The following is a 22,644-nucleotide window of genomic DNA, read 5'->3' as shown; positions in this document are numbered from 1 at the left end:
ATCTAGAGTGGTAGAAACGTTGGAAATGCCTCCTTCGCTCACTGCGCAATATCCTCCGCAGAGATGGTGCAGGGATGAATTAAGCCCAGCTCGTTGGAGGGGAGGCGGGGCCCAGGGGGGGGGGAGAAAAAAATAAATAAAGATTGGTTAGTAGAAAAGGGCAGGAGTCCGGTAGCATTTTAAAGACTAACAAAAATGTTTTCTGGCAGGGTAGGAGCTTTCGTGAGCCACAGCTCACTTCTTCAGATAAGATTGTGAAAGATTGGTTAGGGTGTGGAGGGATTCTCGAAGACTGGCGCAGATCCTTCACAGGCTCCAGGGGCGGTGAAAGCAATGTAAGAGCTTGTCGGAGCAGCCGAAGGTTCGTCAACCGTGTTTCCAGCCGTGGCCAAACAGATGCTTCTGGAAGGCTAACCAGGGTAAGGAAGGAAACGCTCCTCCATTGTCATTCTAAAGCAGCTGGCATTCAAAGGTAGACTCTCTCTAAACCTAGAGGCTGTATTTGGCTATCGTAGCTAATGGCCATTTATAAACCTATCTTGCAGGAGTTTTGCCCCGTCTTCTTTTAAAACCATCTAATGCCACCTTCTGCCGCATCACCCACACCTGTGATACAGTGCCAGGAGAAGCTGCAGCTAGTGGGGCAACCTTCTGTTTCAAGTTCTCTCAGCGTCTGGACAGCAATGCCCAGGCCAAAGATGCAGCCAGCATAGAAACCTGGGAGCAATCTTGCCTAGCCTGTGGCCAAAATTACTTCATTAGACAGAGCCATTGTTGGGAGGGGGTGCATTTTGCAAATTGTCTCATGTGCATACACTGGTGTAGAGATTTTGGCAGCTCGGGTTGCCAGTACCAACCCAAGCCTGGCCCCATGACAGAAGAGTTTGGTCTCTGGTGTCTCACGTTAAAAGGATCTCTTCTTGCATGGTGTGGGGAGATTTTGCTGCCAGAGACCTTGGAAAGGTGCTTCGGCTGCCTGCCAGACAGGACAGTACTGAACTAGATAGGTCTGAAGTAGAAGGTAGCACCATATGCTGGCAGTTGTGCCTTCAACCATCCTCTTCCACAGAGCCAAAATAAGAGGGGAACACAAAAATCTCTCACTGCCTACTAGATCCTATAAGGGTCAGGCTCCATTTCTCAAATAGTAGCTGTTGCAGCCTCCAAGGATGATATGAGCCCAACTTTGACTAAGGAGAGAATTGCTGCTTTGGACTCTGTCCAGCAACAGCACAATCATCTAATGTTCAGGAGGAGGAAGTCCCACTGCTTTCAGTAGGGCTTATACTCCAGCTGTAAGCCTACTCCAGGATCAGTAAAACTAGTAACTGCCCCCCCCCCCAAAAAAAAAAAATTGCTGTGAGCTGCAAAATGCACCCTCTTGAAATAGAAGCCTTGTTCTTATTCACCAAAGACACACTGTGACTGGCAGGGTAGCCAACAGAACGCAGAAATTGTCCTGTTGGTTTAATGGGGTGTTATTTACCTCGATGCCCTGCAAAACCTCAGACGCTCATTTGTACACATTAACCCTCTGCTGAAGGGAAAGGACCTTTTTCTCCAGCCTTGTGGGCAACCTAGTTACAGAAATAGGGGGAAAGGCTATGATCATAGTCATAACTGAGGCAGTTTTTCAGTACAGGCTGAAGCGTACATTGGTTTATGTCACCTAGGCTCACTGGAGCAGTAGAATATCCAAATGCCAAAGCAGGAAGTCATGGGCTTGGCAAGTCAGAGGCAATGGGCACAATTCCTGCCTGGGTGTCAGGATAATAAACCATTTTTTCATTTTCCAGCCTGCTGGAATATGTGCTGCAAACCAGCATCTGTGGCCCAGGGCGTCCTTCCTTCCACACCAAAGGGCAGGAAAAAGTAGTGCAGATTCAAACACATTTTAAACACTTAAAGCTCTTCTGGCAGGAGTAAGATACACCAGACTGCACCTTAAACTTGAAGAGACTTTAATCTTCCTCACAGCAGCCAAACCTTCCCTAGTACCATGAATAAATACAGTGGTAAGGATAACAGTTGTAGGAAAAATTCTGTCTTGCCCCATACTCAACAAAGCATCTTTTATTTCAGGGGTAAGAAACAGTTGCACAATGAGAGCCAAAAAGGCTGAGATTTTCTAGGTGCCCATTCCCACCATCCCTGGCTCTCCCAACCCACCCCCTTTACCAACAGGCCAGGCAGCCCTAAAGTTCTGGCCTGCAGCAGAACAGTGGGTACTTCTGCCAAACAGCAACCACTCCTGCTGTGCCACAGAGTTGCCGCCCTTCTATTTTGTCACAAAGAGTAGTGCCTTAAAGGAGAAACGGGCCATGATCTTCTGCCCCCCAGCCTCAGAATCCAGTGGCCACGTGCACTCAGTTGCCATCAGAAACCGGGCTGGAAAGGGTCATGCCCTGGCCTCCTTCCTCCCACTGCTCCTCATCTTCGTCCGACCAGCTCAAGCTGTCGTCTGACTCCTCTTCGGGAGCTCTTTTGGATTCCTGGCTTTCCAAGGCATCTGCCTCCAACTGTTGCTTGCCTTGATCTCTGCTCTGTGGGTGTTCAAGTCTGGCCCAGGTGACGCGGCTGCCCTTCTGCAAGGTAATTTCCACCTTGGAGGGCACCATAGACACAGAGCTTTTCTCCACATTGATGACCTAGAAGAAGAACACAGAAATGACTCCTGACCTTTGTCGGCAAGTAGAACAGAACCTCTGAGCCAAGATTGTTCGGGAAGGTCTTATTACCAGACACAGTGGCCCAGCAGCACGAGGAAGGCCACAAGGGCAACACAGCCGCTTGCATCCGCAAAGGAGCCTGCTCAAAGGCTCCCACCACAGCAGTCTTTTCATTCTCACTCGCTGGAACTGCAACTATTCGGGGGCTTTTGTTCCTGGCACAGCTGCAACAGCTGCATGACAGGCAGACATCCAATAAGTGAGGCTTCACCCTATCACTGCAGGTGCCCTGATCCCAGCCTCTTCTCCAAAGACATTTTTTAAGTAAGGATCAAAGACAAGGACTTACCCCCCAGAGATCCAACTTTGTCTGGAAAACCTTGTCTCCCTCAAAGATGACATGGATATCAAGCTGTAAGGGGCAGGGATAAGAACACACATTAAAAGTGCCTTCTGTAGACAGACTGTTGGTCCATCAAAGTCAATACTGTCTTCTCTGACTGGCAGCTCTCTGGGGTCTCAGGTGGAAGTCATTCACATTGCCTACTGCCTAATCCTTTTAACTGGATATGCTGGGGATTAAACCCAGGATCTTCTACATACAAAACAGTCGCTCTACCACTGAGCCATGGCCCAGGAGAGAGGAAGTACCTTCAGTAATCTTGGCTGTACATAGGGTTGCCAACTCGAGGTTGGGAAATACCTGGAGATTTTTGGAGTAGACAGTGGGGTTTGTGGGGGGGGGACTTAGAGTCCAATTGCCAAAGCTGCCATTTTCTCCAGGTGAACTGATCTCTTATCAGCTGGAGATCAGTTGTAACAGCAGATTTCCAGCAAGTACCTGGAGATTGGCAACCCTGGCTGTACTCTAGGCTCAAACATGATAGAAGAGCCCTCCCACACTGCCAGTATCATTTGGAGGTAGGGTTGACAGGTCCCTCTTTACCACCAGTGGGAGGTTTTTGGGGAGGAGCCTGAGGAGGGCAGGGACTTCAATGCCATAGAGTCCAATAGCCAAAGCAGCCATTTTCTCCAGGGGAACTGATCTCTATCGGCTGGAGATCAGTTGTAATGGCAGGAGCTCTCCAGCTAGTACCTGGAGGTTGGCAACCCTATTTGGAGGAAGACTACAATGGTTCACCAGTACAGGTTCCCCATGCAGATCAAGCACCACCCAGACTCCTTCATGATACAGCTAGCATCGGTTGCTATCCGCACTTACCACAGTACAGTTGGCCTTCACAAAGCTGAGCTCTGGCAGAGGGGTCTTGGCATAGATAGTTACCACCACTTGGCTGCTGGTTTGGTGCCAATCATGCCGGCAAGACACCAGCTTCTTATCCTGTTGCCAAGAAGAGTCAGTTAACAGTCTAACCCCCCTGCTCAGGGATCTGGCATCTACTAGAAACTATAAACACAACACACATCAGCCTTTCATACTGCTGCTACCAAGAACGGTATTGTAAATGAATGCTGAAGCAAAAGAGGAGATCTTCTGGCTCGCCAGGCTTTCCACTTGCACACCTGTGAGCCACAAAGTGTCATGAAGAGAAAAGGGGACCTGCCTAGCCACAAGTTAGCATCTGGAGGAGAGCACACAGGGTGGTCCAAACTCTGGCCTTGCTCTCTGTTTCCCCCAACATTCCTGTTTTGATCAAGTCTCTCCTGCAGCCTCCACTGTTCATCCTGATGCCATTCCGGCTAATGAGGATTCTAGTCCATACTGCTAGAAGGTTGGGACATGCAAAGAGAGATCAGGTGGCAGTGGAGCAGAAACCCTTTTTTGTTTCATATTTCTATCATATTTTTATCCCACCTTTCCTGCAAGGAGCTCAGGGTAGTGTATGTCGTTTCCCCCGTTACCATTTTATCATCTCACATACTCTGTGAGGTAGGCTAGGCTGTGTCCAAAGTCACCCAGCAAGCTTCTATAGTAGAGTAGGAGTTTGAACCAATACCATAACCACTATGCAACGGTAGCTCTATAATAAGAATTTCAAAAGAGAACAAGAAGTCAACACACACACACTTGGTGAGAAACGGTGACATCACATTCCCAAGCAGCAAAAGTTAGAAATTGAATTGATCCGGTAAGGTCTATCTTGGGGTGCGGTGAAAGCCATCCACAGTCTTCAGCAGCACATCATTCAGGTCCTCTGCCCCACCCCCAATCTAGCACCTAGGCAGATGGGCTTATGGGGCAATCCTTCACCTGCTTCTTCAGCCAAGTGTGCTTCCCTCTGCAGCAACCTTTCTGCTCCAGGAATGCAGTGAAGTCCGTTGTTTTAATTGCACAGCAGCTCCAGTACTTCATGCTGGGGAGGATCAAGGAACCCATGTTAAAGGGAAGCACAGGAACGAGGCAAAGGGTCTGGGCTTGAGAAATAAGCCACGTCAGCCAGAGAATGTGTGGCAAAATGAGTAGGAATTCAGAACTTTTCTCAAGATGGCACATTTTAAGTGCCAAAAAACTGCTTGGGCATTAACAAAAAGGAGCAATGGTTCCAAGAAGGTCCTAAAGATCATCTCCCACACTGTCCAGCCTGACAGTTAAGATCGCATCTGAAGCCCTGCTTTCTGTGCCCTCGCCTTCAAAAGTGAGGTGGATGGCATCTAGGAACAGGGCATTTTCTATGGTGGCACCTTGCTTTGGAACATCTTCCTCCTTGAGGCTCACCTGGCACATCCTTTACTTTCTTTTAGATGCCCAGCTAAAACAAATCTTTTTACCCAGGCTTCCAATTAGAGGTTTTGTCTTATCAGCTTGTAAAGGGTCTGCTTCTGTTTTATGGATAGTTTTTTATGCTGATTATGTCTAACCGCTTGTTGGTTTTTTAATGACTTGTTTTTTATATACTTTGTAATTGTAAGCTGCATCAAGCAGGACTCTAAAGAGGCAGTGTAGAAATATTCTAAATAAATAAGAAGCAAAATTCTGCTCCTCTTGCAATGTACCTTGAGTCACAGCCAAATGCAGATGGCTAGAAGGTGGGTTTGTTCTGTGCAAAGGAAGAAAACAGAAATATTTGGAAACCTGCATTTTAGTAGATTTTGCTTGGGCCCACTATTGCCAGCCTGTGCGCTTTCTTCTGTCCCCTGCAATTAAAATTGCCATCTCGGGGTTCGAAAATTCCTAGAGATTTGAGGATGGAGCCTGGGCAAGGTAGAGTTTTGGGAGGGGAAGGACCTCAGCAGGGTACAACACCATACAGTCCACTCTCCAGAGCAGCCATTTTCTCCAAGGGAACTGATTTCTGTAGTCTGGAGATCACTTGTAAGTCTGGGACATCTCCAGACTCTACCTGGAGGCTGACAATCCTGCCTGCAATGCTTGTGTGTGTGTTGTTGGTTAACAGGGTGCTACAAAGCTTCTGAAAAGTCTCCAGTTCTCTAAAAATGGCCAGCAGAGGCTTCCTGGAATTTCACGCTGTTCAGGTGAGGCGGTATGGAAAACGCAAGACACAGTGCAGGAAAACCTTGTAGTGACCTTTGCTGCCTGCACCAGTGCACTCGCCCTGATCAGCACAGAGATCATTTTGCCAGCTTCATGGAAGAGGCTAGGCTAGGGTTGCCAACCACCAGGTAGTAGCTGGAGATCGCCTGCTATTACAACTGATATCCAGCAGATAGAGATAAGTTCATCTGGAGAAAATGGCCGCTTTGGCAATTGGACTCTATGGCACTGAAGTCCCTCCCTTCCCCAAACCCAGCCCTCTTCAGGCTTTGCTCCAAAAACCTCCTGCTGGTGGCAAAGAGGGACCTGGCAACCCTGGGCTAGGCTGGGAGAAAAATCTCTGCTCTGGCGGGTGTGGGGGTGTCTGTCCTTGGCAGATGGAGGCCAGACGTTCCAAGCTTGGTCACTGACCTGAGCAAAGCAGCTGTGGAAAGACAGTGAAGGTGAGTGAAGGAGTACCCTCCCCCTTACCCCTCATGGAAGACGGGGATCCCAGGGTGGAAGATGCAGGTCTCCATATTGCTCTCTTCGCCCTGGTAAACCTGAAAGACCAGTGAGGAAGAAAGGTCAGCAAAGCAGCCTAGAAGGCCCCTGAGCCACCCCAGCTGGGGGGGGGGCTTCTCCCCCCTCCTCCCCTCACCACAGACTCTGCCTTGACAATTTATTTCTTCTGGCAGCCACCAGGTACAACCAATGGTCCCCTTGGTGTCTCAGAGTCCAGAGTCGAGGAGCCATACTTTCCAGTACAAGGCTTCCCCTCCACACTTGGGGCTAGAGGGGAGGACAGGACTCAGATGATGGGAAAGCGCAGCCTCCTTGGGCAGGCCAAGAGACCACAGGCAGGTCCAGCAAGAGTCCACACAAGGGGAGCAGCAAAGACGCAACTCACCGCCTTGCAACCAGAGTTCTTGCAGGTCGTGCCAAGGCTCACCTGCAGGACGGCACCTATGACAACCAGAAGCAGGATCAGGGCACTTCAGAAGAGCCCAAATTATAGCCCCAAAAATGTAGCCAGATGCAACATGCAATCCACTGGGATGGATAAACCTTCCTAACTTATATCCTCAAGATTTTCAGATCTTGGACCAGGACACTAAGCGCACCAAAAAAGGCAAGAGGGTTGGGACCAGGGTGTATCTGCACATGCCAAGCATGCGCCAAGCCCAATCTTCTATAATATAAACAGTGTTCTATTCCTTGATTCCAGTAATTCACATTTTCATCCAGCAGGGAATATGGTAGAGTTGCCAAACAGAGAGGGACCCTCAAACTTAGTAGGGGTTCTGTTGTGCAGTTTCGTTATCAGGCTTAATCCAGCCCTGGCAGTAGACGTGTGGGCTGGACTCCCAACCTTCCCCCCACCCCAGGTGGCACCTCCCTAAACCAAAGTCTACTTCCAACCAGCCACACACACACACACTGTGGAGGTTTGGCCCTTTAAGCCTGCAACTCCTCAAGCCTGTTTCCTTATCCCAGGAGGATTCAGCCTTCAAATTCTCCTTGAGGCTTCAGAGAACGACACACAAATCTCAAGCACAATGCCCTTCCCAGTCCTGCCTCTTCCTCTCTTTCTCACCAGTGCCCATAGTGCCTTCCACTGTTGGTTGCTCCTTGGATGACAAATCCAGCTTCTTTAGGGCCTGCTCTAAGGACCCAGATACCTTCACCGGCAGTAGTTTCATTGGTTCATCTGGACTGGAGAAAGCCAGCAAGAGAGGTTTGGGAACCTTGAAGGCTCAGAACTAGCAACAAACTTCAAACAGAAAGAGTTGCTGGCAGGACAGGGCTCTGCCACTCCCCCACACTGACTCCTCCTTCACACAAGTTAACATTAACTTATGGAACTCTCTGCCACTAGTTCAGATGGCTTTAAAAGGTTAGTCAAATTCCTGGGAAATGATAGGTCCAGCTTGGTGTAGTGGTTAACAGCGGTGGTTTGGAGCGGGGAACTCTAATCTGGAGAATGGGGTTTGATTCCCCACTCCTCCACATGAGTGGTGGAGGCTAATCTGGTGAATCGGGTTGGTTTCTCCACTCTTACACATGAAGCCAACTGGGTGACCTTGAGCAAGTCACAGCTCTCTTAGAGCTCTCTCAGCCCCACCTACCTCACAGGGTGTTTGTTGTGGGGAGGGGAAGGGAAGGTGATTGTAAGCTAGTTTGAGTCTCCCTTAAGCGGTAGAGAAAGTCAGCTTATAAAAACCAACTCTTCTTCTTCAATGACTATTCATTATGACGAATTATTGAAACGTTCCCAATTCAGAGGCAGTCTACCCCTGAACACCAGATGATTGGACAGAGAGAACAAAGGAAGGCTCTAACCTTCAGGCTCTGCCTTTGGGCTTCCCAAAAGCATGTGGCTGGTCACGGTTGGAAACAGGATGCTTGACTAGATGGACCATTGTCAAATGTCTCCTAAACCAGTCATATGTCATTAGGCCCAGAAGGAAAACACATGCATGGCCCTTCCCCTAGGCTCACCTGGGCCTCTCACGCTCCATCATCTCGGCTGACTTTGGCCCCTGGACAATGATCTCAGAGCTGGTTTTGTTCTTTGACTCTGCTAAGACCTCCTCAGGCTCTGGGGGCTTCTCATTGCTGTGATACCCTTTTGTGCAGCCCTTCAAGAAAAAAATGCAGAGTTGGACCTTTCGCCTCCAGCATTCCAGTCACTAAATAAGCGCTGTCTCTTACAGCAGTGAGAAATGCCCTAACAGATGGACAAAATTTCCTCGACTCCCAAGATACGCATCTGCTTGCCTCTTACATTACATTCACACATCAATGAACGGCAAAATATTAAAATTTTCAGGATTTGAAAGCTGTGAGAGCAGGAAAGCATGAGATCGACCTGTGAGTTCGTTTGTCAGTGAGTAGACATACATGCAGCATTGCTTCCCTCTCTCAGTTATATTGTGGGGCGTACCAGCTCCTCTTTTGATGTAGGCCTTTCACCTGTTCCATGCACCAGCTACTTGCTTTGCATGACTGCGGAATATCACAAGACAGAGGAGGGTCAGTACTTCGCATCTTCAGTTAAAGGGTTATTGGTAGCAGTTCTTTCTCTGCCAGGCAGGGGTACGCTGGGGTACATGGACCAATGATTTGAATTTGAGAAGATTGTGTTTTCAAAATTAAGTTAGGGTGCCAGAACCATTACCCTAATATGCAATTCAAAGTAATATTTTTCGCCTGCAGATGGAGTGGCAAGCTGGGTCAGAATTTAAATAAATGCAACTCACATCGTTAACTAAGCCCAAGTTTCCAAGACAGGACAGAATTCAAAAACCTGATTAGAATTAATGATTTAGCAGAGATCAGGCCCCTAACCTCAAATAGCATACAGGAACCAGGCAAGGCTGCAAGGAGCAGAGCCAGCCAGCCTCAAAAGGCAGCAGGTCACACGGGGGACAACGGACACAGACATACCTTTATAGAGAGGAATTCGGAGAAGTCAGTGGTTCGTTTCTTGCAGCAAGACCAGCCCTATAGACAACAACTGAGCATGAGCATCCCATTCCTCAATACAGGGGCCAGTGATGACCAGAGGTGTTCTTATGGCAACCAGCAGGGAAAGTATATTTCGGAACAGCTACCAGGCAACATAGGACAGCAAAGAGCACCTCTTTCCAAATGGCAGCAGACTGTATTTTGTGCAGAAAGCGAGAAGCCACTACTAACACACTGCCTCCCCACTGCTTCTCTCCTGCAACAGCCCCTTGCTGGGTAATACTTACTTGGACTTTAAGTAGGGTTGCCAACCTCCAGGTTATTATGCACTTGCAAAAGATTTATGTTGTTGGTTTTCTTTGTGTATATATTTCAAGCCATAGTGACTGCATATATTTGACTAACCTCCAGGTGGTGGCAGGAGATCTCCTGCTATTACAACTGATCTCCGGCCGACAGAGAGCAGTTCCCCTGGATAAAATGGCTGTTTGGGCCATTGGACTCTATGGCATTGAAGTCCCTCCCCAAACCCTGCCCTCCTTAGGCTCCACCCCAAAAACCTCCCGCTGGTGGCGAAGAGGGACCTGGTAACCCTACCTTTAGGGGAGTGAGAAAGACATGACTTGTTGGCTGTTAGAAACAAAAGTTGGCTGCTAAACCCCAGCCAAAATTTGGGAACCCCTGTGCAAATACTAGCACAGTCCCTCCCTTTCAGTCCGCATGCCTGCCTGTTGCCCAGCATCCATGCAATTCCACACATATCCCCCTGCCAAGAATTCTACTCAAAGAGCCTCAACTCTCAGGCCCACTCACCTTCAAGGCATCGTGGAAGATAGGGAAGCCTGGGTGGTGGAGACAGGACTCTGAGAGCAGGAGACAAAACGGGAAGCAGCAATTTCAGCAAAGGTCTGTCAGTCTTTCCACCCAAACCCACCCTTGGGCTATTCTCACTAGTAAAGGCTGGAAGAAAGTATGAAAAAAAACCAGACCCCAGAGGCAGGCAGATTACAGTTTTGGAGCCGCATATGACCCAGGGGAGTTTATCATCCAGCAGTACTGGAGAGAGAAACAAAAAGAGCCAGCATCTGACTGTAAGCTTCCAAAAGCAGGCTGAGTCCCAGATGTGGTTCTCAGGATGAAAAATCTTCATGCAGTGTGCTCTTCTAGAAGTTAATTCTGCAGCAGTTAATGGCTTCATCTTCCTAAATAACCACTTCTTCTGTGCCTACACAGCATATTAAAACAGTTTCAATTTTATTTAACTCCCATAGTTCCCAGCCAAGGGCCCCTGAAACTATCCACAAAGCCAGGAAACCAGGTTTCAACCTTGCTTGCATTTCTACTGTAGGCTTGCTCCTGATCTGTTCACTGCAACCCAATGTCCAAAGGGGGGCGGGCATGGCTCAGTGGTAGAACATGAGGTTTGTATGGAGAAGGTCCCAGGTTGTCTTCAGGATCTCCAGTGAAGGGGATCAGGTAGACAGTAGGTAATGTGAAAGACCTCTACCTGAAAAGCTGAAGAGCCACTGCCAGTCACAGTTACAATACTGACCCTGATAGACCCAACAGTCTGTCTCTGTATAAGACAGCTTCATGTTTTTATGTGCTGATCTAAGAGCTCAAAAGGGAGAGCACCAGCTTCAGCAACATGTAGAAATACTAAGATTGTGGCTTTGAGCATGTAAAGAGTGCTTCTTTCCTCACCACTGAGGCTCAATTCACACCAGTGTGGTGTATTGGTTAAGAGCGGTGGTTTGGAGTGGTGGACTCTGATCTGGAGAACCGGGTTTGATTCCCCACTCTTCCACATGAGCGGTGGAGGCTAATCTGGTGAACTGGATTTGTTTCCCCACTCCTCCACATGAAGCCAGCTGGGTGACCTTGGGCTAGTCACAGCTCTCTCAGCCTCACCTACCTCACAAGGTGTCTGTTGTGGGGAGGGGAAGGTGATTGTAAGCCGGTTTGAGTCTCCCTTAAGTGGTAGAGAAAGTCGGCATATAAAAACCAACCTCCTTCTTCTACCTGAAGATCTCTGCATCATTTGTTACATTTTATCCCGCAAGCAGCTTGGGGTGGTCTTGCGCCTGGTGTCAACCAGAACATAGTTTGTATTCTAGGTCTTGTTGGGCTTTTGATTTGGGTTATTCTTTATGCAAAAATATGTACCTCTCCAAATAGGTGCCACCCTTACTGCAAAGGCTGTCCACACTAGCACAAGCCACTAGGGGTCAAAAGCCCTTCCAACCTAAGCTTACACTTTTGGAAGCAGAGGTCCTGCCTCTAGCCTCCTGAACAAAGCTGGACCAGTTAGACTTGGAGCACATCACTCAGGTAAGGAACCTGCCAAAGAGGATCAGAGACCATTCAAGTGTCCCTTCGCCTCCATCTGCTTCCCAAGGGAGATTCCAAAGCTGTCATTCCTTGGGTTGGGAGGAGAGACTTGAGAAGCTCATGTTTACAGTCTTTGCCTATCTGATCCCCAGCTTGAAACAGGCACCTGCCACAACTTGCCTGCCAGAAGCATCCACAACTTTCCAGAAGCCCCAGATGTCAGAATTGGGGAGGGGCTTGTGAAGCCCTTTCCCCCAGTGCAAAAAAAAACCAAATCAGAATTTTGAAAGCTGAAATATTGCACACCACACACTGCCTCTGCCAACCTTCCGCATGCAGCTGATGGTGTAATTTGGCCATGACCACACACTCCCAGCATCTCTGGAAGACAGATATTCTGCCTTGGAGACACCCCTTTCTTCCCCAGATGTATGTGGGCTGCTTTTGGTTAGGCTGTGATGCCAGAAACTCTGCATTTCTCTTTATTCCTATTGGGTAGCCGTGTTAGTCTGTCTGCAGTAGTAGAAAAGGGCAAGAGTCCAGTAGCACCTTAAAGACTAACACGGCTACCCAATAGGAATTTAAGGTCTTTAAGGTGCTACTGGACTCTTGTCCTTTTCTTAAGGTGCTACTGGACTCTTGCCCTTTTCTTTATTCCTATGGCATTGTTGCCTGCACCAGATGGCATCTATCAGCCCTATCTCTGGGCATCACCAGATGTTGCAGTGTACATTTGAGAACCTGAGTAACAAACCATTTTCCTCTGGGAAATCCCTGCAGGAGAGTTAGTTTCGCCTTTTGTTGTTTCCCTAGCAGAGATTCTTACTGTTTGAAGTACTGTGTGACAGGCAGAAATTTAACAGGGGAATCTCAGTGCATGTTTCTGCCTTCTATAAGAAGCATCACCTGCTGAATCTGCCAAGCACGCAACTGTTAAGGCAGAAAAGCCCTATCAGAAGACAAAAAAAGAAAAATTGGCCACACATAAGGGCTGCATTTGAAACGTCAGTAACAGCAATCCAGACATACACTCCTAACCTAAGCAGCAAGTTGTAACTCCCGGCAAATTCAAAGCAAGGCATTGTGGGAGTTTGAAAACCTGTGGAACCAACCCGCCCTTCCCCAGCCGTAGTCCCTGCTTACCCTGGGTGTTCTTCTCTGGGTCAAACCTCTGCCCGCAGCCCCTGTTATAACACAGCAAAGCCATCTCTTGGATGTGGTGCTCACAAGGCCAGCTCCCGTTCCCAAGTGGGGCAGGCCCCGCTTCAGGCAGGCATCCTTGTCAGTCTCTGCTGCAGTGCAAGAAATCAGGCTCGGCTATCTTTAGCAGCGGCCAAGGGGCGGGCTTGAAACCGGAGCCTAGCCCAAAAATGGGCATGCAACTGCTCAGCCTCCAAGAATCGTCTAGTTGCTCCCAGAGGGAAGGAATGTCACGTGGGGTGGCAAGCACAGTTGAGAACAGGTCTGAGTTTTGGTTTTTGTTCTTTTGTCTTTTCCCCACGCATGTTTCAGGGACTGATTTTTGCCTTGCCTACATCCTTACTTCACAAATGCAACACCAACGCTGGCTGGATTCTGCATTTGTTTCTGCTTTCTGCCCTCCAGGTGTGCACAGGGAAATGATGCTCTTTTTACTTTGCATGAAAAAGATCTCAAAACTATTTTCACAGCTGATCCTAAAGTCATTCCAGCAGCTGCCCTTCAAATTGACAGAGAGCTAACTTGGCTAGAACTTAGGTTGTACCTTCTGCTCTAGTTTGTTGCCTGGGTTAATGTCCTTGTAGATGCCTACGCAGCATCTGAGAGAAACTTAAGAACACTTTAAGTGCTAAATGTGGAAATGCTTCAAAATCCCACAGACTGCCAGATTTAGCACCCATCCAGAGAGAGAAACCCTTTTGAGCTGGTCTTTCTGCCATTTCAAGTCAATTGTGGGAATGGGTATCAATGACACAAGAACAAGCTATCAGTCAAAGCAACCCATACATCTTGGAGGGAGGGCATATTTACGTAGCTCCACCCATCCTTACCTGAACACCACCAAGAAGAGCTGGTGCTAACAGCAAGCAAAAGGTGCTTGAAGAGGGACACTGGGGAACCCAGATGTTAGCAGAAATGTTCAAATTTCTCCATTAACCTCAAGGAAACAACCTTCTAAGGGAGCAGTTTGGAGAAGGAAACACACCAGGATTGCAGAAACCAAGTTTATTTCTGGGTTTTCCCAGGAACCCACGCAAAGCTGTACATTATCCACTATAAAAGACATTGTGTGAACTTGAGAGAGAGAAAACAGTGAGAACGCTGAGCTAGACTCCAACTCACAGGGCTTCATTCTTGCCAGTGGCACAAAGATATTACATACGGACCAGAAGAGGCTGAGACATACACTTTTATTGTACTTAAAAAAGAAGGAGATACTAATTACCCACATGACATGGAGGTAGGGAAGGCAATGGGAGAAGGCTGTCTTTGGTCATTTCCCATCACACACCTCCCACAATATATCCTGCCATTCTTAGGGGGGAAAGGTCTTTGTGGCTGCTGGTCTTCAGGCCAGGTGCCGAGAGAGGAGGACTCTGGGCTGTCTCCTGCTTCCACCTCACCAACAGACACCCTGAAATCCAAAAAGGCCTGCTATCTCTCAGGCTTGGCATGTCCTCCAAGAACCCCTTGAGAGGGCTTCGCTGTAAGCAGTCCCATTAAAAGGAGGGATTTCAAGTGCTGCTTCACCCTGCACAAGAGTCCCTTGCTCTGGGACCAGACTCTGCTGTCAGGTTGTCCTTTCAGCCAGGCTGGTCAGTTTTTTCTGGGTCATTTCATAGGCGAGGAAGAGGGCACCATTGGAGGGCAGTGCTCGGATCACTGTAGGCGTCAGACCACAATAAAGAGCCATCACACCTGTAACATAAACACAAGGCAAATCAGTAAGGCCAGGAGGAAGGGGGCAATATTTGGAGAGAACCTGCATCACACGTATAGCCCATTCCTCCCCACACACATGACATTTATTTAGATATTTATACCCCAGTCTCATACCCAAGGAGGACCCATTGTGGATTAAAATATTGTTCTCCCCTCTTCCAACAGTCCTGTGAGGTAGGTTACATTGAGAGAAAGTGATTGATCCAGTGTCACCCAGTGAGCTTCCATGGCAGAGTGGGGATTCGAACCTAGGTCTCTGAGATTCCCAGTCCAAGACTAACCACTACACCATGCTGGCATTTGAGGAGGCCAGGCTTGTATGCAGCACTTGCCTTCAGTCCGTAAGATGTGCAGGAAGGAAAGCAGAAAGCCGTCTTGACGCCCAGCCATAGACAACACCTGGATCCGAGACTTCACTGAATCAATGGGATAAACAGCCAGCCAGAAGGCAGCACCACCAATTCCACCACTCACTGTGACAGGCAGCGCCCCTACAAAACAAGGTTGCCCTTACTGGTCATTGATAGTTGTCAAGGGCCAGATCAACTCTCAGAACCTTCTGGAAACCCCCAAACCTCACAGAATGCTCCATGGCCTGGACTCATAATAGTACCTGGTTCTCCAAAGTAGGAACGAGTGGGAGCTTGCTTGGTTCTCCCCTAAGCACTTGCTCAAGGCTCAAAATGCCTTGGAGTGGAACCCTCCCAGTGTCTTCCAGCTTCCCTACTGGTTCCTAGGGCACAGTCTTAAAGGTGGGGCTGCACAAGGGCCATGCAGAAGAACAGAGCAAAGGAGAGAGATTCCAGCAAGGGGTTCTGAGCCCAGCAGGAAAGTATTGGCAGAGCACCAGGGTTCAAGGGCTAGACCTCGCAGATATCATGGTTTGGCCCAGAACAGACAATTATTTCTCAAGCATGCACATAACCACTTGTGCAGCCGGCAATCTATATTGCCCTGACAGGTGGCCAGGAGAGGCTGACCTCATTGCTGCTCTTGATCAGACATCTTGGAAAGTGGCAGGGGAGTGCCAAGACCCTGCTCACCACTTGCTTCCAAAAGGGTCACCTGCAACCATAGGTTTCAACCTGGTGGTCACTATTCATCTAGAAACAGACCATCAGTTGCAGAAGAGAAAGCCAAGGCAAGAGCGGCATCGCAGCCGTGGCTGGAACAAGGCCAGACAACTCTAAGGAAGTACTAGAAGCCATGGGACATGGAACAGTGGTAGGGAGCCCTTCCATTTGCAGAGACCCCAGTAGGACCTTCTTGCCAGGACTGAGAAGAAGTAATCAGATATCTCCCCATCTGGATCAGTGTCCTTGCATGCACCAAAGCTGATTCACATATTCCCCCAAAATGAGCACTAGCTTTCTCAAAGGGCTCCTGCATAGGGGCCAGGTCATCCAGTACTCTGCTTGGAACAGGAACTGTCAGCAAAGTTTCACTTGGTGAAATGCTGAGACGTTCGAGGCAGGCAAGCAATTGGCATGGGAGCAAGAAACCCAAGCTAGAATGGGCCTCAGAGCATTGCCCAGCACCAACTAACAGAGAGACCAGTGCACTATCCATAGCTGCTTCCCAAAGAAACACTCAAATACCACTTTTGAGGCAGTACTTAGAGCTGAGATTCTCAAAATGCTAAAATCAATGTCCAGTCAGTTCCCTGCTTGCATGTTGCAACTGTAGAACATACATAGCCCCTTTTCTTCTAGCTATTTCTTCTAACTACCCAAGCAGGAGCCTCATTCCTGTGATTCAGTGCTTTTCCTCCAATAGAACCTCTGGATCTGTCCTCTGTCTTTCCAACTAAGCCCCTCCAATTCCTGAACAAAACAGAGCAACCAGAAATCTCAAATTGCAGTCATCAGCCAGCCTTGCTGTACGGCATTCTGCTTTGTCCGCTACTCAAACATCCTGAAATTGCTCCATCCAGGGGTCCCCATTAAGATTGCTTACCCAACTCCTCCTTTGACTGTCCAGCCTGGAGGAAGAAGCTGCGACTGACTTCGTAACCCCCAAAGAAGAAGAAATAGCCAGGCACCTCCCGCAGCCACGTACTGGTCAGGCCTTGGAAGAAACCCAGGGGACCCTCTGATTGGAAGATGGCTTTCACCACGGCCCACGTGGAGCTGAAAGAGTGAGGAGAATCCTCTGACCCATGAACAGTGTGGGGGAAGAAAGAAACTAACTGTACACACTCAGTTAATGCACTAGTAATCCAAGCAAAATCAAATGTGAATATAAACAAAAAAGGAAGCACTTCTGCTTGCAACACAGGATTCATTTGGGGAACTCATTGACACAAGATGCATCGACAGTCACTGGATGACTCTTAAAAGGATTTGGACAGCTTTGTGTAAGAACATTCTATTGACAGCTATGGGTAGTGGCACCTAACTGGAACCTCTGTGTCTCGTCTCCGAGTACCTGCGGTGTGAAAGAGCTGTCTGTCCTGTGACTTTCATCTCATGGAGAGCTTGCATCCGGCACTTCACTAACTCCGTGGGGCATAGAACCATGGAGGAGAAGACGGAAGAGAAGGAGCCAGCAATCGCACTGTGCCAGTCGCTGTAATGGAAGAGAGGTCCTCACAAGGAGAAAAACAGTTACTAAACCCACCTCTGGTCCACCTCTAGACCAGTGGTTCCCAAAGTGGGCAATACCACCCCCTGGGGGGCAGTGGTATTACCTAGGGGGGCACTAAGAGGCAAGGGAGCAGCAGGGGGGCGCTAGAGGGGCATCCCTTCAACTGTGTTGTTCACTAATTTACAATAGATCAAGCTATGGCACCATGAAGCAAATTTGGTGGAAACTATCAGAATTTCCTCCCCAGACTTTGAAGAGCTAGTACCACTGGATTCAAGTTTATCAGTTTTGTTGAATAAATTTCAACTTAAAAGTTTTAATTTGATTTTGAATGGATGTGCAATTAATTGTTAGTGTTTTGAAATTTATTGTTATTATCTTCTTTAGTGATTCATGCAAACCCCTATTTTGAATAATGCTTTTTATAGGATAGGGTAAGGGGTGCTGGGGTTGAGTTTGTGGAACCAAGGGGGCGGTGGCCTGAAACGTTTGAGAACCACTGATCTAGACCCTCGACTCCTAAAATCCCTATTGCAGGTTGTCTTCTGCCAGCCAAAAGGAGCCAACACTGTGAAGGACCAACACTCGGAGGCACCACCACCAGACCACTTCCTCTTGGGGCTATCTGAGTACCACTTCACATCAGCACTACCAACCTCATGCACAAGAAGCAACCCTACCTGAGCTCCACAACGTTGCCCAGTCCAAAGAGCTGTCTCACCAATTGCTGGCAAAACCCATAGCAGGCAAACAGCACCGCATTCTCAGCAATGTTGGCCAGCAAGGCTGGGGTGGTGCCCTGGTAGAGCCCGTACATGCCCTCCTGCTGGTAGGTCTTGACTGAGCAGTCAAAGAAGCCCCGGTACATGGCTGGAAAGGTCTGCATCTTCACCTTGATGGTGTCAAAGGGCTGTCCGCTCACCACACAGGCTACACCTCCTGCAAGGAACCCCATGGTTGCCATTAGTTTCCAAATCCACTGCAATGCACACCTTTTGGAAGCTACCACTTGAAACATAACTGAACAGAGAACTCCAAAATGAGAGTCCCTGACTTCTGCACTCACCACATATGATGGATGAGTTTCTAAGCAACTGTGACAGACACTCTCCTGAATGGATGTGTTTGGGCAACAGGAACACTTAAGCGATAGCCATCTGCTTGGCCAGAAGACCAGTTTGAGAGCAAAAGCAGAGCTGGTAGTGCAGTACCCACCTAACTCACAGGGTGTCTGTTGTGGGGAGGGGAAGGTGATTGTAAGCCAGTTTGATTCTTCTTTAAGTGGTAGATAAAGTCAGCATATAAAAACCTACTCCTCTTATAAGACCTGCCAGCAAATCCTGTTGCTACAAACTTTCACTTAGAAAACTGACAACTGGAGGTACACTTTAGCCCAAGACTGCCACTTGCTGGCCTCTAGCCTATTGTGGGCAGCACATTTTAATAGCGCAGATCACAGCCAACATAGAAAGAGCCTTCTTTCAGCCACTCAGGCCAAGAGAATTACAACATTACCCAAACTAGATTAGAGAGCATAGACAGACCACACTTCCAACCCACCCTAGACCCACAAGAGTCCCTCCCCACTCCTCGCTTTGGAGCTCAGTGCTCCATCACTCTTACCCAAGTCTTAAATACTTTCCTATACTTTGCAGCTAGTACCCAAAGGCCTTAAGTCCACCCCAACTGACCACCTTTGGTCTCTAAGGAGCTCCATCAAAAGGGGTGCTCCATTAACCAGTCTCCCACCCTTAAGACTCACCTGCAGCCCCTGCAGTGAAATCAATAAGCATTTGCACCAGTGGGTGGACTCTGGCTTGTTCAGAAGACATCTCTGTGAAGGCAATAAAAGTGCAGGGGTCCAAAGCAGATTTCTAGGCCAGGGGGAATGGAAACATAGTTAAAGCCAAGCAGGGGTTAGCAGATCCAGCCAGCTTTCTCCCACTCGCTCTTAAATGGTTTATTCTCACATCGAAGGAATTGGGAGCGGGTAGGGGAGAACAGTACTATGAGTAACAGTGCTATTAATCTTTATGGAATATGATGATGCCAGCAAAGTGAGGAAGGCCCAGAATGTAGAGGTGAGCCACACATCCTCCTTGGGTGAGTATACAGCTAACTCAAGAAGCCTGGTTAAAGTAAATGGGGTGGGGCATGGCTATTCCATCTTGCTTCAGGCAGCTGATGTTATAGAGAGGTGGAAGAGACTGGGTATAGCTTGGGCTTGATCCCAGCTGTTGTGGGGAAATGAGGGTGGGAAGGTGCAATGAAGCATTAGGCCAGGAATAGCAGTCTGCTCCTCCAGCCCAGTCTTGGGAGATGACGACATAACAATGCTATGTCAGAGGACTGGAGAACAGAAATCCTTTGCTGGAGGAATAGAAGCAATCAAATTCTGTCTTCAACAGTCTAACCTGAGACCAAGAGATACCCCTTGAGTTGCCACAGAAAAAGCCAGCCAGGGTTGGGATGGGATTCACTACAGACAGCCACAGGTGGAGCTTTTCATGACCTGGCGCTAGATAGGATCAGCTGCTTCTCGCTGCAGCTACTCTTAAAGGGCCACCTAAAGGGGTAGGTTCAAACTCCGGGAACCCCGCACACTTCTTGAAAGTTGCCACATTTTCATCTAGTAAGGCTTCTGTGACAAGCAGAAATTCCATTGATGGATCTTGGCCCAATACTGCAGACTAGGGGATCACTCTCTGTGCCATCAAAGCACCAGGAAGTGCTGCTGGTAAAGCTGTGTTGATATATTTGCTCTTACAGCTGTGGGGTGGGGAGGATCTTCCTAGGCCTTGCTCATGGTAACTGCCCATTTAAAAACAGACTATCAATTATGAGTACTCTATATCAGAGTTATGAACATGGATCTCTCTTGCCCATACACAAAGTTATTTGCTCATTTGCATTCATTGCTAGTATATAGACCCATTTTATGATTCAGAAGTAGTTGTATATGTGGCCGCCAGTGAATCAGACCCCTTGATAATGTTGCACAGGGAATTCTCCTGCTTTGAGGTAGGATCCACGTGAACCTTTACATTCTGTCTCTGGCCAGGGTTGTCTCCTTGCTCACTCCAGGCAGCTGGGGTCCAGGAGGACCTGTTGACCTCTGTCAGAGATGCATCCACTGCTGTTTAACCTTTGCCTTGCATTGCAATGAGATCAGACCCATGCCAGAAAACAAAAGCTATTTGAAAGATTAAACATCTGTGGAATTAACTCTCAAAAGTCAAGTAACCTTGGACCAAAAAAATCACAATAGGAGCAATGAAACATCCGTTACCCTGGAACTCTGAAAAATGTGCTTTTTTTACTATAGGGAATTGTACAGGTTTTTTTTACTGCTGTGAGAGTGGAGACTCCACTGAGAGCTGGCAGCTGGGCATCAGCAGGAATGGATGGCAGGGGCTGAGATGTCTCCATGTGACACAAAGAACTATCAGCAGAAAGTAGTAACGGGGCCATTACCTTAGCTGGCTTTGCAGGGCACTGATAAAAGCACCTGTAATAAAAGACATCAGAGAAAATGGCCAAGCAGAAGCTAAAATACTTGCCACAGCAGAAAACCACTGAAGTGAGACAGTGCAGAACAAGAGGGAGTTCCCACAGTCTTGCAGTTCCTTCTCAGGAAGAAAAGGTAGAACTTGGCTCTTATCGCTCTACCATACCCATCAGACAGCCTGACTACTGTTTGTCCATTTTAGGTCCAGCCTGCCAAAGGAACTTTGTGTAACAGCAATGCATATAGGCAGCTTGACTCATAAGTGTGTAGCATGTAGGGCAATTAAAAATACTGAAACCTACAGAACACGTGTTTATCCAGCTCAGGGACTCTTGAAAGGCTGAGGATAGCCCAGGCTACACTGTCAGTGATTACCCATGCAGCTGAACTCTGCCTGCCAAGTTTATGCGCGGGTGAAATTCCAGTTGTTGATTACAGCTCCCAACAGCCTCATGCCAAGTCACCTCAGTTGCCCTTCCTACTCCTCACCATGCCTTTCTCTTTCATGCCAGCTCTGGAGAACACTAACTGTGCTTCAGGGGTGGCTGGTCAGCCAAACTCAGTACACTGGGTGGAAGCTCATTCAGACACATTAGCTGTTATGCAGATGAGGGTAGAAGGGATGCAGGCAAAGCGGCTCCATTTAAAGAGGAGCCAAGACCCTCGACTTGGCTACATTCACAAGAAGCTGCAAAGAATGCTTCTGCCACAGAAAGACAGCCTGGCTCTCTACACATTGAACTCGAAATAGGATGTATGGCTGCAGTGAAGCCTCTACATAGTCCATTGTGGACCCTGTCAAGCATGCCTGTTTCCCCATAGCTATGTTGCCTTAGCATTTGTATGGTCACACTCCTCCCTAATAGGAGGGGGGGGAGTAATCTGCTGGACGTTTCACGGAACTCCAAAATATTAACCAGCAGTCCAGTTAACTTGCTGCCCTATCGTTATTGGTATGAAAAGACTGGAGAAAAAAGCCCCCTCCTAACTTGTTGGCTGCCATGTTCTCTCATCTCCCACTCCCCATGCAATTAAACCACAGCAATTAAACCGCAGTTCAGTTATAGGCACTAGAAACTTAATATTCTCTTCTCTGTAACTGAATCATTGAAGACATTGCCCTCACCCTCAGCCCAATTCTTGAGCAAAATTAAGCAGATACTTACATACCAACAAAGGTTCCAGCAGCCAAGAGCTCCGCTGAGCAAAAATCTCACAAGCTCCACAGCTGACAATGCTTGGAGGATGAACTTTGAACAGTGCTAGCGCCCCTTCCTCTGCTATCTTCTAGCACACCCTGTTTATATAGGGCCGAGGTTCTTACGGAAAGGTTATCCAGGCTAGCTCTTTATCTTGGATTATGCTGTTTACAACAGGTCCTGACTGGCTGACTGTGGCTTCCCATTACATTTCTAGACAGGAAGCAAGCTGCTGTGAATTTGCTTCAGCATTCTACTGTGCGATCTGGCTTGCCTTACACTGACCTCCAACTGGAGGTTCTTTGTGCCCAGCGCCACTATGTCCAGATACGTCTTCCCTGAAGCAACAAGCTGAGGAATGTAGGCAGCAAACTACTGGCCACCAGCAGCCAACAATGTGGGCAATGCTTGGTGTTGGGTTGCATTGTGAATGGGAGGTATAGCACATGGCTTTCGTGGCTGCCAAAACAGTTTCATTTATTCAGGCCAGAGCATTGATTTCTCCTCCCCCCCAGTAGACACCCT

At 48.2% G+C, this 22,644-nt stretch overlaps 2 protein-coding genes across 2 annotated transcripts; both read right to left on the bottom strand.

Annotated features, from left to right (window-relative positions):
• Positions 1-2,233: 2,233 nt before the first annotated feature.
• ITGB1BP2 (integrin subunit beta 1 binding protein 2) lies at positions 2,234-13,186 on the bottom strand. Its single transcript, XM_056859599.1, has 11 exons — positions 13,048-13,186; positions 10,387-10,436; positions 9,553-9,609; positions 8,605-8,744; positions 7,700-7,818; positions 7,013-7,068; positions 6,595-6,665; positions 4,882-4,984; positions 3,892-4,011; positions 3,019-3,081; positions 2,234-2,648 (listed from the first exon to the last, which is right to left on the bottom strand). Exons 1-11 carry the CDS (start codon positions 13,109-13,111, stop codon positions 2,367-2,369), a joined length of 1,125 nt encoding a protein of 374 aa, XP_056715577.1. The 5' UTR covers positions 13,112-13,186; the 3' UTR covers positions 2,234-2,366.
• A 1,435-nt stretch (positions 13,187-14,621) lies between these two features.
• Positions 14,622-19,312, bottom strand: LOC130486286 (mitochondrial ornithine transporter 1-like). The gene is made up of 6 exons (XM_056859540.1): positions 19,175-19,312; positions 18,093-18,351; positions 17,254-17,394; positions 16,783-16,955; positions 15,159-15,317; positions 14,622-14,802 (listed from the first exon to the last, which is right to left on the bottom strand). Exons 1-6 carry the CDS (start codon positions 19,242-19,244, stop codon positions 14,675-14,677), a joined length of 930 nt encoding a protein of 309 aa, XP_056715518.1. The 5' UTR covers positions 19,245-19,312; the 3' UTR covers positions 14,622-14,674.
• Positions 19,313-22,644: the final 3,332 nt, after the last annotated feature.

This window comes from Euleptes europaea, chromosome 13 (genome assembly GCF_029931775.1).
Source record: "Euleptes europaea isolate rEulEur1 chromosome 13, rEulEur1.hap1, whole genome shotgun sequence".
NCBI classification, from domain to species: domain Eukaryota; kingdom Metazoa; phylum Chordata; class Lepidosauria; order Squamata; family Sphaerodactylidae; genus Euleptes; species Euleptes europaea.
The sequence above is the reverse complement of the archived record's forward strand: the minus strand, read 5'-3'. Positions and strand labels throughout refer to the sequence as shown.

Bases quoted from the DNA above. Each gene is read 5' to 3' on its own strand.
- LOC130486286 (XM_056859540.1), bottom strand. From the start codon at position 19,244: ATGTCTTCTGAACAAGCCAGAGTCCACCCACTGGTGCAAATGCTTATT. The intron at 17,395-18,092 runs GTAGGGTTGCTT...CTTCCATTACAG, and splicing joins GGCAACGTTGTGGAGCTCAG to CGACTGGCACAGTGCGATTG. The intron at 15,318-16,782 runs GTAAGCAATCTT...CTTGTTTTGTAG, and splicing joins ACAGTCAAAGGAGGAGTTGG to GGGCGCTGCCTGTCACAGTG.
- ITGB1BP2 (XM_056859599.1), bottom strand. From the start codon at position 13,111: ATGGCTTTGCTGTGTTATAACAGGGGCTGCGGGCAGAGGTTTGACCCA. The intron at 9,610-10,386 runs GTGAGTGGGCCT...TGTTGTCTATAG, and splicing joins TCTTCCACGATGCCTTGAAG to GGCTGGTCTTGCTGCAAGAA. The intron at 4,985-6,594 runs GTAAGGGGGAGG...GATCCTCCCCAG, and splicing joins ATCCCCGTCTTCCATGAGGG to CATGAAGTACTGGAGCTGCT.